The sequence below is a fragment of the Coregonus lavaretus genome (assembly GCF_964263955.1).
Source record: "Coregonus lavaretus genome assembly, chromosome: 6".
Lineage (NCBI taxonomy): Eukaryota > Metazoa > Chordata > Actinopteri > Salmoniformes > Salmonidae > Coregonus > Coregonus lavaretus.
In genome coordinates, this window is record NC_139993.1 from 55,915,393 (window position 1) to 55,932,292 (window position 16,900).

A 16,900-nucleotide genomic window follows, 5' to 3' on the forward strand; every position below is an offset into this window, starting at 1 on the left:
GTAGAACTGTGTGCCTCCCATAGTCTGTTCTGGACTTGGGGACTGTGAAGAGACCTCTGGTGGCATGTCTTGTGGGGTATGCATGAGTGTCTGAGCTGTGTGCCAGTAGTTCAAACAGACATCTCGGTGCATTCAACATGTCAATACCTCTCATAAATACAAGTAGTGATGAAGTCAATCTCTCCTCCACTTTGAGCCATGCATATTATTAATGTTAGCTCTCTGTGTACATCCAAGGGCCAGCCGTGCTGCCCTGTTCTGAGCCAATTGCAATTTTCCTAAGTCCGTTTTTGTGGCACCTGACCACACAACTGAACAGTAGTCCAGGTGCAACAAAACTAGGGCCTGTAGGACCTGCCTTGTTGATAGTGCTGTTAAGAAGGTAGAGCAGTGCTTTATTATGGACAGACTTCTCCCCATCTTAGCTACTGTTGTATCAATATGTTTTGACCATGACCATTTACAATCCAGGGTTACTCCAAGCAGTTTAGTCACCTGAACTTGCTCAATTTCCACAATATTTATTACAATATTTAGTTGGGTTTAGGGTGTGTGTGTGTGTGTGTGTGTGTGTGTGTGTGTGTGTGTGTGTGTGTGTGTGTGTGTGGTGTGTGTGTGTGTGTGTGTGTGTGTGTGTGTGTGTGTGTGTGTGTGTGTGTGTGTGTGTGTTGTACAATGCAACAGGGACCTGAGGGTGTTTAGTCTAACTGTCAGCTCTATGACAAGCAGCGCTGAGTTTTATCATCTCTGTCTGTATGAGTATTTAGCATCAACGTAGCTTCATATCCATATTGCATGTGCTGAACCCAACCCTAGCCTTCTATCGTTACCTATACATCTGCTATACATGTATGGTATGATAAGAGTACAGTATGTGTTTGAGGCTAGCATCACAGCCATGTTGACTGAGTAAAGACCCCTATGATGCGTCTGGAGAATGTCCTGCTCATGATTTTTAAAAAAACAATTAATTATTCAGACTGACTGGAAATGTGTTGTGGTCCTACCTTGTCACCTTGGTAACCCATCTCTCCCGGTTCACCCCTTAGTCCAAGTTCGCCCTGAATGTTACAGCGTCACACAGAGATATAATACAACCATCCTGCTTACATCAGAGGACAGTGTTAACAACACAACAATACAATCACACTGAGAGGGACACACACTTTCCCCATCCATGTTCAGGGGTTATGAGTGACAGGTTTCTATCTAACCCATCCCATAGGAGATATATCAATCAATAGTCAAGTAGCATTCAAGCCCAAAAGTTTGATGGAGGAACTGTGTAATTTTTAGGAAAGTAAAACAAGCTCAGCCAGTTGTACTACAGAGCCGGAATGGGGAAACACTGTTCTCCAACATTTAGAAAGGATTTATAAAACACATCTCTATTTCTAATAGTGCATGAATGAATGAAATTATATATTTTCGTGTCAAATCGCCAATTGGCAACCCATCCCTTATGGGATTAATTGACACATAAACAAACATTACAATCATTCTTCCGGTGTTCTCTGCACTGCGCATCGCATAAAGAGTGAAGAAATGTAAGGTAAAAATCAATACATATAATAGTAAATAAGGTTATCCAAACAATAATTATATCCCTAGAGCAGTAAAATAATATACATACATACATACATACATACAAACTGTATATATATATACATACATATATAACATATACAGATAAATAAATACATACAAAAATAATAACTACTGGCATGTATGTGCATATCAAATCATCATTCCTCTGATCTGCTACTCCCATCCTATCCCATCATCCTCCCCATGTACTGGACACACACCCCACTCATACACACACTGCGCTAGGACATTCACAGATACACTACAATAATATAAATATTTAGATCACCTTATCACCTTTCAATCCAGGCAGCCCCGCTTTTCCCGCCAGGCCCTGTCAGAGAGAGAACAAGAGAGGAGGGAGTCCTCAGTGGCAGCCATTTTGAAAAGAGGCCAGACAGAGGAAGATACAGAGGCCGATAAAATAAATTACTTACTGGAGAGGAGAGGGTAAGAGAGGAGAGAGGACAAGAGGAGAGGAGAGAGGAGGAGAGGAGAGGAGAGAGAAGGAGAGGAGAGGAGAGAGGAGGAGAGGATAGGAGAGGGACGAGGAGGGGAGAGGAGGAGAGAGGATGAGAGGATAGGAGAGGATAGGAGAGGAGAGAGGAGGAGAGGAGAGGAAAGAGAAGGAGAGGAGAGAGAGAAGGAGAGGAGAGAGGAGGAGAGGAGAGAGGAGGCGAGAAAAGGAGAGGTATAGGAGGAGAGAGGAGGAGAGGATAGGTGAGGATAGGAGAGGAGAGAGGAGGAGAGGAGAGAGGAAGAGAGAAAGGGAGAGGAGAGGAAGAGAGGTGATAGGAAGGGAGGAGAGGAGAGAGGAGAGGAGGAGAGGATAGGAGAGGATAGGATAGGAGAGGAGAGAGAGGATAGGATAGGAGAGGAGAGAGGAGGAGAGGATAGGAGAGGATGGGAGAGGAGAGGAGAGAGGAGGAGAGGAAAGGATAGGAGAGGAGAGAGGAGGAGAGGATAGGATAGGATGGGAGAGAAGAGGAGAGAGGAGAGGAGAGGAGAGAGGAGGAGAGGATAGGAGAGGATGGGAGAGGAGAGGAGAGGAGAGAGGAGAGAGGAGGAGAGGAAAGGTGAGGAAAGAGGTTGGAGAGGATGAGAGGAGGGGAGAGAGGAGGTTCTGTAGTTACCATAGTTCCCACTATGCCAGTCAGTCCTCGCTGTCCCTCAGGTCCTGGGTCTCCCTGTAGAGAGAAGGAGCAGTGGGGTAAGATACAATACACACACACACACACACACACATACACACAGAGTATGCAGTATATATTATACAGGCTCTGTTTTATGGGGCCAGACATTGAAGGACATGTTTCACAGGATTATTTTTGACATATGCACTCCTGTGAGTCAACACCTAGCTATGATGACTTCCAAGCTGTGCCTGTGCTGACACTAAAGCGTCCGTTTGGGGTTAGGTCTTCCACGCGAGCGGATGCAGGACATCTAATCAGCTGCGACATGGACATGGTAGGAGTGACCGGACACTGTGCTGCTGGACAAGGAGTCTTCTATTACAGGCAGGCAGTGAAAGAGACACCTACTGTACTGCATGTTCTTTAGCACCGCACGGTTCATGATTCATTATTATTATAATTATGGTTCTAATCATTGTAATTACATTGACTTTGATAATTATGATGAGGAAGATCATGATGATGTTCTGTGCCCACTCTCTCTCTCCCGCTCCGCAGACTGATGCAGCAGTGTAGCGTGGGACCGAGGGCCGCTCTGTAAGTGGTTCCATGTGTTCCAGGCCTACTGGCCTACCGGTGTGGGTCTGTTTCCCATTACTGTGCTTTGAGGGGATTGTCACCAGCACCCGACTGATATATACACCAGCACCCTCATCAGAGCCAGCCTGTACACCTGAACAGAGACCTCTGCCTCCTGCTGCTTAACCTATATAACAAATTCCGCCAGCCGCTGTCACGGAAACCATTAAGGCTTGTTCACATTATAAAACATGAGGAGTACCTTGGTAAATCATGACTTGTATGAAGACTACAGAGAACAGTTACTATATGAGCAGCTGAGGATCAATTATTGAAAGCAGTTGTAAAACATGGAGTTGTTTGGTAAATCATCAGTTGTATTTATGGAGACTATAGAATAACAGATAAGCGCAGCTGAGGATTCTTAATTGAAAGCAGTTGTGCTCCTCCATTAAAGACGTCTTTGTACTACATGTTCTCCAGTTATTTCACCAGACTGTCAGTAGTTTGTTTGAAATAGCTATTTTTCCTTACAGCTCATCTTATGGTCGGAGGCCACATGAGAAATAGTTCCCCATTTCTTGCACCAGCTGAGCATTTTCCCATCAAAATGATAATGAAACCATGACAATCAGTAAAGAATTATACACCATGGATAGGAGACCAAACCACACAAGACAACCAAGTCTGTCTGTCAAAAGTCAAACACCAAGCAGATCTGATCCATCATGGCTGTCCTGTAGGAACATGCTGTAGGATCTAGCAGCGTCCAGGCTCACTGCCACAACTTTGTTATTAAAGAAGTTCTCCAGAATTAGGTCACAATGCTTCAAGGAAAAGTCAAGGAATAATATGCAGCAACAAGAAGAGTTTTGGAACAGAGCACAGAACAGGAGGAGTGGAGGAAAGAACAGAATGTGGTCCTCTGTAGCTCAGCTGGTAGAGCACGGCGCTTGTAACGCCATGGTAGTGGGTTCGATCCCCGGGACCACCCATACACAAAAAAAATGTATGCACGCATGACTGTAAGTCGCTTTGGATAAAAGCGTCAGCTAAATGGCATATTATTATTATTATTTAACAGAGGCTAGAGAGGGACTGGCCTGCATGTCTGTCTCCTGTCTGTCTCTCTCTCTCTCTCTGCCTCCTGCATAAGGTGGGGGTGAGGTTAGAGAGATGGATATTAATCACCGGAGGAGATGCCACCAATTTGTTTGATATGTGAATTTGAAAGACTTCCTCACGGGGTGGGGCACGGGGCGCAGACAGAGTGACATGAGGAATCGGTCGCCACGGCCACGCTAGCTGGGTTCCTCTCACATCAATGACAGCTGGAGGACATGTGATTCCAATTCCGGCGTGACGGAAGTGTCCCACGTTCATAGAGTTGAATTCAGATTTGGCTTTGCTGTGGGACCTACTTTCTCTGGGGCGAAGTCTCTGATGTGAACATCTCATTCCAAAATCATGGGCATTAATATGGAGTTGGTCCCCCATTTGCTGCTATAACAGCCTCCACTCCTCTGGGAAGGCTTTCTACTAGATGTTGGAACATTGCTGAGGGGACTTGCTTCCATTCAGCCACAAGAGCATTAGTAAGGTCGGGCACTGATGTTGGGCAATTAGGCCTGGCACAAAGTTGGAAGCACAGAATCGTCTAGAATGTCATTGTATGCTATAGCCCCAGACCATTGTTCCTCCTCCACCAAACGTTACAGTTGGCACTATGCATTCGGGCAGGTAGCGTTCACCTGGCATCCGCAAAACCCAGATTCGTCTGTCAGACTGCCAGATGGTGAAGTGTGATTCATCACTCCAGAGAATGCGTTTCCACTGCTCCAGAGTCTAATGGCGGCGAGCTTTAACCACTCTCGTCGACGCTTGCCATTGCGCATGCTGATCTTAGGCTTGTGTGTGGCTGTTTGGCCATGGAAACCCATTTCATGAAGCTCCCGACGAACAGTTCTTATGCTGACTTCGCTTCCAGAGGCAGTTTGGAACTCGGTAGTGAGTGTTGCAACCAAGGACAGACGATTTTTACACGCTACACACTTCAGCAGTCAGCGGTCCCATTCTGTGAGCTTGTGTGGCCTACCACTTTGCGGCTGAGCCGTTGTTGCTCCTAGACGTTTCCACTTCACAATAACAGTACTTCTTACAGTTGACCGGGGCAGCTTTAGCAGGGCAGAAATTTGACAAACTGACTTGTTGGAAAGGTGGCATCCTATGACGGTGCCACGTTGAAAGTCACTGAGCTCCTCAGTAAGGCCATTCTACTGTCAATCTTTGTCTATGGAGACTGCATGGCTGTGTGCTCGATTTTATACACCTGTCAGCAACGGGTGTGGCTGAAATAGCCAAGTCCACTAATTTGAAGGGGTGTCCACATACCTTTGGCCATGTAGTGTATGTAAGTATGTACTGTAACTACATGAATGGAATTAATCCAATTGGCAACTTTACCATCCAGCCATTCTGTAGAACAGACCTGTCATCATGTGTCCTGTCCTGGGTTATACATTACGTTTCAATACAACTTTATTGTACATGTAGGTACTATACATGAACTGCTGTATCTATATCCTACAAATGTAGCCTCCAATTTTTGTCACAGCTGGATTAGAGTTGGCTGCTTTTCCCCAATAGGCCTAACCTCCAGCAGCCTGACCTGACCATGTCCAGTCATGTCCTGTCCAGAGAGAACATGTTGATTTGTAGGGATGGGTCAGAGACATCCATCTGAGTCAGATCAGAAACCTGGGGGGTCGGGGGTCATGCTGCCTGGCGGCCATCTTGTAACAGTAGTTCAGTCAATTTACAGTTAAGTTACGGTATAGAGTTTGAGTTATGTCCGGCTGCTGTGGCTATGGCTGTGGAAACCCCATCCAGAGAGAATCCAGCTCCCCTTTAAGCGCCCCACGGGGTTCCCCCGTAAATCTGACTGATGGAGAGAGGGTTCCCAGCCTCCCAACCTCCCACGCTCCGACCAACACAGCCAACCAGGGACGGGGCCTAACCCTCACCTCAGCAGCCCTGTGGATAAAGATGGGTTATGGAGGTCATGGGGCTAAGAGGGTCATGGGTGGAGGTAATACAGTATCTATCATTACGGTGGCTTGGATGGACACTTTTAGGAGATGTTTTGATACCTTAAAACGGCATGGGAGTGTTCAAGATGTTGCTATGCACATCTTTCACTCATCCCACTCTTTCCCCTTCCCTCTTTCTCTCTCTTTCTCTCTCTCCCTCCCTCTTTACCTGCAGTATGCAGGAGGGTCAGGCGTCTCAACTAATTAGAAGAAACCAAAGCTGGAGTCTCTCTCCTTTGGCACTGGACTTCAAAGAAGAAGAAGAAGAGTTGGTGGAGGTAGAGGGCAGTTCTCATATGCAGCCAGCCGCCCAGTACTCACCCTGTCCCCTCTCTCTCTCTCTCTCTCTCTCTCTCTCTCTCTCTCTCTCTCTCTCTCTCTCTCTCTCTCTCTCTCTCTCTCTCTCTCTCTCTCTCTCTCTCTCTTTCTCTCTCCTCTCTCCTCTCTCTCTCTCCCCCATAATTCGGCCGTGTCATGCCATTGTTATGAACATTCTCAAGCCGCCCTCCGCCATAGTTGTGCCCAAAAGTCATGATAAGCCAAGTCATTCTGAACTGTTTCGTCTAAATTACACTATAGTGGCCTGGAAATACAATGACAGTGCTAAAGTAGGCAAAAAAATTGCAGGAAACAACTTTGCCATCATTATCATGTCGTCAAATTGACTTTAGACAGATGGCAATGCTGTTATTAGCTAGCACAGTTAGTCAAAAATAGCTAATAATGGTAATGTTAGGTATCTAAAATCCAGTGGTATCCCCTCAAGCTTAGCTAGCCAATGCTATACTGCATCTGAAGTCAATCAAAATGATGACAAAATATTCTCTCTCTCTCTCTCTCTCTCTCTCTCTCTCTCTCTCTCTCTCTCTCTCTCTCTCTCTCTCTCTCTCTCTCTCTCTCTCTCTCTCTCTCTCTCCTTTTGTCTCTGCGATCTCTCTCTGCCCCTCTTTCTCTCTCTCTCTCTCTCAGCTCAGGGCTTGACAGGCCGCCAAGCCTTTAAAGTGAATCAAATATTGATAATCCACCTTTGGCAGGTCATGGTCTGCTCCGCACAGTGCAGCACTAAGCATTCCACAGTAGCACTCGCAGGCAGGATGAGGAATATATTGTTGCCAATCAAAACAAATCCATGGTGCCTGTCTAAGAAACCACTGGCACTAGCTAGATTTCCATTTATCAAAGCAAGTCAGAGCAGATTCCCCATTCATCAAACATTTAACTCTCCCAGTATCCAAAACATCATCCAAAACATCTAATATACAGACAAATATGGAGTGTAGCTGAATGTGTTTCAAATCAAATCAAATCAAATGTTATTTGTCACATACAAGTGTTTAGCAGATGTTATTGCGGGTGTAGCGAAATGCTTGTGCTTCTAGCTCCGACAGTGCAGTAATATCTAAAATGTAATATCTAACAATTTCACAACATATACCCAATACACACAAATCTACTAAGGAATGGAATTTAAGAATATATACATATATGGACAAGCAATGACAGACCGGCATGGACTAAGATACAGTAGAATATTATAGAATAGAATACAGTATATACATATGAGATGAGTAGTGCAAGATATTATTCAATAAGTAAACATTATTAAAGTGACTAGTGTTCCATTTCTTAAAGTGGCCAGTGATTTCAATAGGCAGCAGCAGCCTCTAATGTGCTAGTGATGGCTATTTAACAGTCTGATGGCCTTGAGATAGAAGCTGTTTTTCATTCTCTGTCCCAGCTTTGATGCACCTGTACTGACCTCGCCTTCTGGATGATAGCGGGGTGAACAGGCAGTGGCTCGGGTGGTTGATGTCCTTGATGATATTTTTGACCTTCCTGTGACATCGGGTGCTGTAGGTGTCTTGGAGGGCGGGTAGTTTGCCCCTGGTAGTACGTTCGGAAGACCGCACCCCCCTCTGGAGAGCCCTACGGTTGCGGGCGGTGCAGTTGCCGTACCAGGTGGTGATACAGCCCGACAGGATGCTCTCAATTGTGCATCTGTAAAAGTTTGTGAGGGTTTTAGGTGCCAAGCCAAATTTCTTCAGCCTCCTGAGGTTGAAGAGGCTCTGTTGCGTCTTCTTCACCACACTGTCTGCGTGGGTGGACCATTTCAGTTCGTCAGTGATGTGTACGCCAAGGAACTTGAAGCTTTCCAACTTCTCCACTGCGGCCCCGTCGATGTGGATAGGGGGGTGCACCCGCTGCTGTTTCCTGAAGTCCACGATCATCTCCTTTGTTTTATTGACGTTGAGTGAGAAGTTATTTTCCTGGCACCACACTCCCAGAGCCCTCACCTCCTCCCTGTAGGCAGTCTTGTCATTTTTGGTAATCAAGCCTACTACTGTTGTGTCGTCTGCAAACTTGATGATTGAGTTGGAGGTGTGCTTGGCCACGCAGTCATGGGTGAACAGGGAGTACAGGAGGGGGCTGAGCACTCACCCTTGTGGGGCCCCAGTGTTGAGGATCAGCGAAGTGGAGATGTTGTTTCCTACCTTCACCACCTGGGGGGCGGCCCGTCAGGAAGTCCAGGACCCAGTTGCACAGGGCGGGGTTCAGACCCAGGGCCTCAAGCTTAATGATGAGCTTGGAGGGTACTATGGTGTTGAATGCTGAGCTGTAGTCAATGAACAGCATTCTTACATAGGTATTCCTCTTGTCCAGGTGGGATAGGGCAGTGTGCAGTGTGATGGCGATTGCATCGTCTGTGGATCTATTTGGGCGGTAAGCAAATTGAAGTGGTCTAGGGTGACAGGTAAGGTAGAGGTGATATGATCCTTGACTAGTCTCTCAAAGCACTTCATGATGACAGAGGTGAGTGCTACGGGGCGATAGTAATTTAGTTCAGTTACCGTTGCTTACTTGGGTACAGGAACAATGGTGGCCATCGTGAAGCATGTGGGAACAGCAGACTGAGAAAGGGAGAGATTGAATATGTCCGTAAACACACCAGCCAGCTGGTCTGCGCATGCTCTGAGGACACGGCTAGGGATGCCGTCTGGGCCGGCAGCCTTGCGGGGGTTGACATGCTTAAATGTCTTACTCACGTCGGCCAAGGAGAAGGAGAGGCCACAGTCCTTGGTAGTGGGCCTCGTCGGTGGCACTGTGTTATCCTCAAAGCGGGCGAAGAAGGTGTTTAGCTTGTCTGGAAGCGAGACGTCGGTGTCGGCGACATGGGTGGTTTTCCTCTTGTAGTCCGTGATTGTCTGTAGACCCTGCCACATACGTCTCGTGTCTGAGCCGTTGAATTGTGACTCTACTTTGTCTCTATACTGAAGTTTTACTGGGGCGGCAGGTAGCTTAGTGGTTAAGAGTGTTGTGCCAGTAACTGAAAGGTTGCTGGTTCTAATCCCCTGCCGACTAGGTGAAAAATCTGTCGATGTGCCCTTGAGCAAGGCACTTAACCCTAATTGCTCTGGATAAGAGCGTCTACAAAAATGTTTTGCCAGTTTAATTGCCTTGCGGAGTGAGTAGCTACACTGTTTGTATTCTGCCATATTCCCAGTCGCCTTGCCATGGTTAAATGCGGTGGTTTGTGCTTTCATTTTTGCGCGAATGCTGCCATCTATCCACGGTTTCTGCTTAGGGTAGGTTTTAATAGTCACAGTTGGCACAACATCACCTATACACTTCCTGATAAACTCAGTCACCGTATCCGTGTATTTGTCAATGTTATTCTCGGAGGCTACCTGAAACATATCCCAGTCCGCGTGATCAAAACAATCTTGAAGCATGGATTCTGATTGGTCAGACCAGCGTTGAATAGTCCTTAGCACGGGTACTTCCTGTTTGAGTTTCTGCCTATAGAAAGGGAGGAGCAAAATGGAGTCGTGGTCAGATTTGCCGAAAGGAGGGCGGGGGAGGGCCTTAAAACCATCCCGGAAGTTCGAATAGCAATGGTCGAGGATTTTAGCAGCGCGAGTACAACAGTCGATATGTTGATAGAACTTCGGCAGCCTAGTCCTCAAATTTGCTTTGTTAAAATTCCCGGCTACAATAAATGCAGCCTCAGTATATGTGGTTTCCAGTTTGCATAAAGTCCAGTGAAGTTCTTTGAGGGCCGTCGGGGTATTGGCTTGAGGGGGATATACACGGCCGTGACTATAACCGAAGAAAATTATCTTGGGAGATAATACGGTCGGCATTTGATTGTGAGGTATTCTTGGTCGGGTGAACAGAAGGACTTGAGTTCCTGTATGTTACTACAATTACACCAAGAGTCGTTAATCATGAAACACACACCTCTGCCCTTCTGCTTCCCGGATATATATTTATTCCTGTCTGCGCGATGAACTGAGAACCCATCTGGCTGGACCGATTTCGACAGAATATCCCCAGAGAGCCATGTATCCGTGAAACAAAGTATGTTACAGGCCTTGATGTCTCTCTGGAAAGAAATCCTTGCCCGGAGCTCGTCGAGCTTGTTAACCAGAGACTGAACATTAGCGAGTAGTATACTTGGAAGCTGTGGGTGGTGTGCGCGCCTCCTAAGTCGAACCAGCAGGCCGCTCCGAGTGCCTCTCCTCCGCCGGCTATGTTTTGGATCAGCCGCTGGAATCAGTTCAATTGCCCTGGGGAGAGCAAACAAAGGATCTGCTTCGGGAAAGTCGTATTCTTGGTTGTAATGCTGGTGAGTTACCGTCGTTCTGATATCCAATAGTTTTTCCCAGCTGTATGTAATGATACAAAAAACTTTCTGAGATAATAATGTAAAAAATAATACATAAAAAAACAAAATAACGCAACGTTTCCTAAGAGCTAGTCGCGAGGCAGCCATCCTCGTCGGCGCCAGGGAATTTTTTTTAATACACTGTATGAGAGAAGTACTGTAGAGAGGAATCAACAGCATCAGACCCTACTCTATCTCATCTTCCCTGAACGGATCAAAATCAAACATACCAGAATGAATGAATGGAATGAACACTACATTCAAAGTCACTGGTAAGATACTACTGTAGTCAACCTCTACAACACTAAACGCACAATGTCATAAAGCTAAAAACGTTGGACCTTGATCGAAACACAACAGATGAATGAAGACATGGTGTGTAATGTAATGTTGTGTTGTGTGATACTCACCCTTAGACCAGGAAAGCCCCCCATGCCAGCCCCTCCAGCAGGCCCCTGTAGGAGAGCACAGGAATATCATGAGTACAGGGTAGCAATGCAAAGACACACACACAGACACACACACACACACACGCACACACACAGACACACACACACACACACACACACAGGATAATAAAGCTTTTCTCCAAATTACAATATCATGCAGGCTGGCACACCCAGATACAGCTAATCATAGTACAAACCTCTCTTCTTCACTGCTTGTAAGTCTACATTAAACAGTGCTTTCACGGTACTTTTACAGTACTTTTACAGTGCTTTTACAGTGCTTTTACCGTGCTTTTTAAATCAATAAAAAACAGGCCCAGAACAAACAGAAGAGAAGAAACATCAAAGTTTATAATCTGCAGCATACTTTTCCGGCTCAATAAAGATAACCCCTCTAACTGCTGTTTTGATTGAACTCTGCCCAACACATCCCCGCTAATCTTAATGGATTACATATCATCTCAGCACATTGAGCTCTAAAACATTACAGACCACAGGGCCTGGGCTGAGCTCATCCATCCAGAGTTATAGAGTATGTTTACATGCACACTAATAATTCAATATTAAACTGATTATGGCAGTTGGCTGAGTATGGCATTAGTCATGTAAACACCTTACTCTACTTATCTTAATCGGCGTAAGGTCATAATCGAAGTAAGTATACAGCGATTAAAATACCTGGTTTTCTGAGCAATCTTTCGAATCGTTAGGACATGTAAACGCCTTAATCAGAGTTCCAGCAGTGTATTTGATCTGTGTATGTGCTAGCACCAGCCAAGCAAGCTTCCTTCTTTTGCGCGAGTGAAGTGAGTTCGGAAAAACTGAAAGTATGCATCTTAGAAATAATTTTCAAATACAAACTTTATATGTCCGAACTCAGAATCAAATAGGGTTCCCAAAAATAACATGGTCACTGTGGTAGAAGGTTTATTTTGATTGGCGATATTCTGCATTTATCAAAGTCCCATCAGTAGCCAGATTTCAGATGTGTCCATGTAAACAGGATTATTAAGGAAATAATTTGTCTTGCAAATATTAATCTGACTAATCATATTATTGTGTCCGTGTCAGCGTACTCAATGATAGATCCAGAAAGATAGACAGTGCAGAGAGTGTTCTAATCTAAACCATACAGAGGCTGTATAGAGTCAACCCTAGCATTTCTGAGGCCAAAAGAGAACAGCAGGATATACAGTACATTGCTCAGCCCTGCTCAGTAAAGCTAATCTATCAAAAGGCATTGGGCCTCTAGAGCAGGGCTACACTAAATACTTCCTGGAGTGTCTGAGTCCACAAACTAGGCAACAGGATAAGAGGAGGAGGAGAGACGTAGATCTTACCTCGTCGCCATCAGGTCCAGGAGGACCCCTTTCACCAACGTCCCCAACAACTCCCTGGACACAAAACAAAAACAAAAGTTTTTCATTGCACAATTTTGGCAGTTCAGTTAGGAGTTATGGTGCGCCTTTAGATTTTCAGGCACTCCTAGGTAATAATCTCTCTTCATTGTGGGCCTGTCAGATGAAACAGTGTAAAAGATGCTGGCCCTCCTTGCCTGCCTACACACCGATCTTATTTGCATATTGTGTGATGTTCTGATGAGTCCTAAACTCCTGTTGCTAGGCTACCTGCCACCCTATGTCAGGCCTTTGTCTCTGAGACACTGTTTTCCTATGCCACCCTGACTGGCACAGAGAGAGAATCCCTCAAATGCCGAACAAAATGCCACGGTACGCATATACTCCTGTTATTGGCATCCTGTCCAGCGGTTGTTTTTATTTCATGAGTAATCTTTTATTTTTGTCTGTGTGTGATTTTTTAGTTTTGGCACTGTCTGTGTCGAGTGCATTTGCACATTAGCAGCTAACACTCACAGCATACAAATTATGTCTGGCTTTGAAGTTTCTTAGGGCTTCCTGTGTTGAGGGTAAAGTATTACTTCTTTACCTGATGTACATGTTTAGGGGTTGTGTAACCCTTCTTTCCCACCGGTATTTCCCCCTCTCCTCACGCCTCCTCCTCTCCTCCCCTCTTTTCTCCTTTTTTCTCCTCTCTCTTCCTCTCTTCTCCTCTCTCCTCTCCCTCCTCTTTTCTCCTCTCCCTTTCCCTCCCCTTCTCTGTTAGGAGCTGTACTGATTTACCCCCCTCCAGTTACCCCCCATCCTTCCAACATCTTGATAGCAAATTACTTTTTCCACAATTTGGACCCCAGTTATTGACAGAGATGAATGTGTTCCGTTCCCCTTTTACCTCTCCAGTAATATCTCTGGTTTCAAAGCTGTGTGGTGTGGGTGTAGTGGGATCCGTTACCTGTCTTCCTTTGGGACCGGTCTTCCCAACCGGACCGGGAATACCCTGAAAAAAAGGAAAAGGGAAAATGTAACTTAACTCTCAGGTGTGGAAAAGTGACTGCCATTTGCTGAGTAATTCATATGAAAAAATATCCTAAAGGCCTCCCCCACAGAATAAATTTATGTAGGTTCTTGATTGGACATTACTGCCAGGCTAGGAGAGTTATTAGGGGATCATAAACACTGTACTATGCTCCAAGGACTTATGATTTATTTCATGATGAAAGAGCATATTTTCCACTCATACAACAATGTCGAACATGTAGTTATTAGACATTTAGTTGTCCTTATGGAAGAACTCCCTGAGGAGAGAGCAATGTGCTTGGATCAACTGCTTTGTAAGTATCAGCAAACATTTGGATCTATAAATAAGTTACAATTAACAAGGCCAACCACATATTTTCCTGTTGCTTCATAGCTCCAAAACAGATTAAATGCAACATGAATTGCCTTTGGTTAGATCAGTTTTCAAACAGACACTTAATTAGGTGCACATATTTTATTTAACCTTTATTTAACTAGCAAGTCAGTTAAGAACAAATTCTTATTTACAATGACAGCCTACCCCGGACAAACCCTCCCCTAACCCGGACAACACTGGGCCAATTGTGCGCCGCCCTATGGGACTCCCGATCATGGCCGGTTGTGATACAGCCCGGGATCGAACCCTGGTCGGTAGTGACACCTCTAGCACTGCGAATCAGTGCCTTAGACTTCTGCGCCACACGGTCCCCGAATCAAGGCGATACTTACTCTCTCCCCTTCTAGCCCTGGTGGACCAGCTATACCAGGAGGACCAATGAAACCCTGAAACACAAACACACATTAGTTACAGGTGAACCAGTTTGAACATCTGTAACACTTTACCTGGAGGTATACTGCAAAGTCATGAGCATGTAAGACCCCTTAATAAAGTCTTATAATCATATCTAACATCTAAGAAAGACATCATTTGGACAGATTGTACAAATGTAAAGTCTTGCCCCCCAATCCTCCCTTCCCCAAAACACGTGTAAATATTGGACTATAAATTGTGCCTTCCTGTATTATACTGATGCTAAATTGTTTATTCTATTCTACTGAGACATTTACTTCATGTTCATATTCTTCTCTTTTATTATTTCTTATTGTTGTTGCATTGTGGAGAAGGAACCTGCAAGTAAACATTTCGTTGGACGGTGTATACCATGTGTATCCCGTACATACGACTAGTAAAACCTGAAACCTGAAACATGTCTTTACTTTGTCTATTGATGAATTAGGACGGGGGGGGGGCGTTACTGAACTGTAGCACAGCTGTACTGAACTGAACATTCATCAGTCACCCACAGACAATGGAAGTTGAACAGGAATGCTGTTGAACCTACAGTACAGCAAACACAGAGATAAATCAGCATATTTTTGATGGTACAGTAAGTACTTACAGATGTAGGAACTTAATTTGATCACCCTGTTGCCGGAGAACTTTCCTGCAAGGTTTAAAAAAGCTTCTGAAGTTTGTAATTTCCACTATGAAATTTCAGACTTGATTTTCCCTTATCAAAAATGTATCAACCCCTATAAAAATTGATATTAATTACAGTGCCTTCGGCAAGTATTCAGACCCCTTGACTTTTTCCACATTTTGTTACGTTACAGCCTTATTCTAAAATTAATTAAATTGTCTTCTTGGGTATGACACTCCAAGCTTGGCACACCTGTATCTGGGGAGTTTCTCCCATTCTTCTCTGCAGATCCTCTCAAGCTCTGTCAGGTTGGATGGGGAGCGTTGCTGCACAGCTATTTTCAGGTCTCTCCAGAGATGTTCGATTGGGTTCAAGCCCGGCCTCTGGCTGGGCCACTCAAGGACATTCAGAGACTTGTCCCGAAGCCACACCTGCGTTGTCTTGGCTGTGTGCTATGGGTCGTTGTCCTGTTGGAAGGTGAACCTTCGCCCCAGTCTGAGGTCCTGAGCTCTCTGGAGCAGGTTTTCATTTAGGATCTATCTGTACTTTGCTCCGTTAATCTTTGCCTCGATCCTGACTAGTCTCCCAGTCTCTGCAGCTGAAAAACATCCCCACAGCATGATGCTGCCACCACCATACTTCACCGTAGGGATGGTGCAAGGTTTCCTCCAGACTTCCGTCTGGCCACTCTACCATAAAGGCCTGATTGGTGGAGTGCTGCAGAGATGGTTGTCCTTCTGGAAGGTTCTCCCATCTCCACAGAGGAACTCTAGAGCTCTGTCAGAGTGACCATCGGGTTCTTGGTCACCTCCCTGACCAAGAACCTTCTCCCCCGATTGCTCAGTTTGGCTGGCCGGCCAGCTCTAGGAAGAGTCTTGGTGGTTCCAAACTTCTTCCAGGTAAGAATGATGGAGGCCACTGTGTTCTTGGGGACCTTCAATGCTGCAGACATTTTTTGGTACCCTTCCCCAGATCTGTGCCTCGACACAATCCTGTCTCAGAGCTCTACGGACAATTCCTTTGACCTCATGGCTTGGTTTTTGCTCTGACATGCACTGTCAACATGCACTGTTACCACAGGTGGACTCAAATCAAGTTGTAGAAACATCTCAAGGATGATCAATGGAAACAGGATGCACCTGAGCTCAATTTCGAGTCTCATAGCAAAGGGTCTGAATACTTATGTAAATAAGGTATTTCTGTTTTTATTTTTAATACATTTGCTAAAAATCTATTGTGTGTAGATTGCTGAGGATTATTATTTTTTAAATCCATTTTAGAATAAGGCTGTAACGTAACAAAATGTGGAAAAAGTGAAGGGGTCTGAATACTTTCCGAAGGCACTGTATAATCCACATAATAATTCACATTTCCTGTTGCTGCAGGATTATTTTCCTGCAGTAGGAAAAATAGCTAAAATTAAGATCCTACATCTGTACATATAGATAAATCACCATATCTCTGATGGTACAGTGCATACAGATAAACGATTGTGACATCCTGCAGACTGTTGAATACCTGAGCAGATTTATCTTAAGCCCATCAAATTGATAGGATCTCTGAACTCATTGAGTCCTGCGTGTCAGGTGAGTCAATGT

General features: G+C 45.1%; 1 protein-coding gene across 1 annotated transcript in view; it reads right to left on the reverse strand.

Moving 5' to 3' along the window:
- The window catches only part of col24a1 (collagen type XXIV alpha 1 chain), a gene marked incomplete at its 5' end in the record, with an annotated part of 140,131 nt that overhangs the window by 101,732 nt on the left and 21,499 nt on the right, over positions 1 to 16,900 (reverse strand). The window contains 7 exons of the mRNA XM_084163896.1: positions 1,008 to 1,061; positions 1,877 to 1,921; positions 2,721 to 2,774; positions 11,468 to 11,512; positions 12,847 to 12,900; positions 13,817 to 13,861; positions 14,611 to 14,664. Coding sequence (XP_084020022.1) covers positions 1,008 to 1,061; positions 1,877 to 1,921; positions 2,721 to 2,774; positions 11,468 to 11,512; positions 12,847 to 12,900; positions 13,817 to 13,861; positions 14,611 to 14,664 — 351 coding nt within the window. The remainder of the gene's footprint in view (positions 1 to 1,007; positions 1,062 to 1,876; positions 1,922 to 2,720; positions 2,775 to 11,467; positions 11,513 to 12,846; positions 12,901 to 13,816; positions 13,862 to 14,610; positions 14,665 to 16,900) is intronic.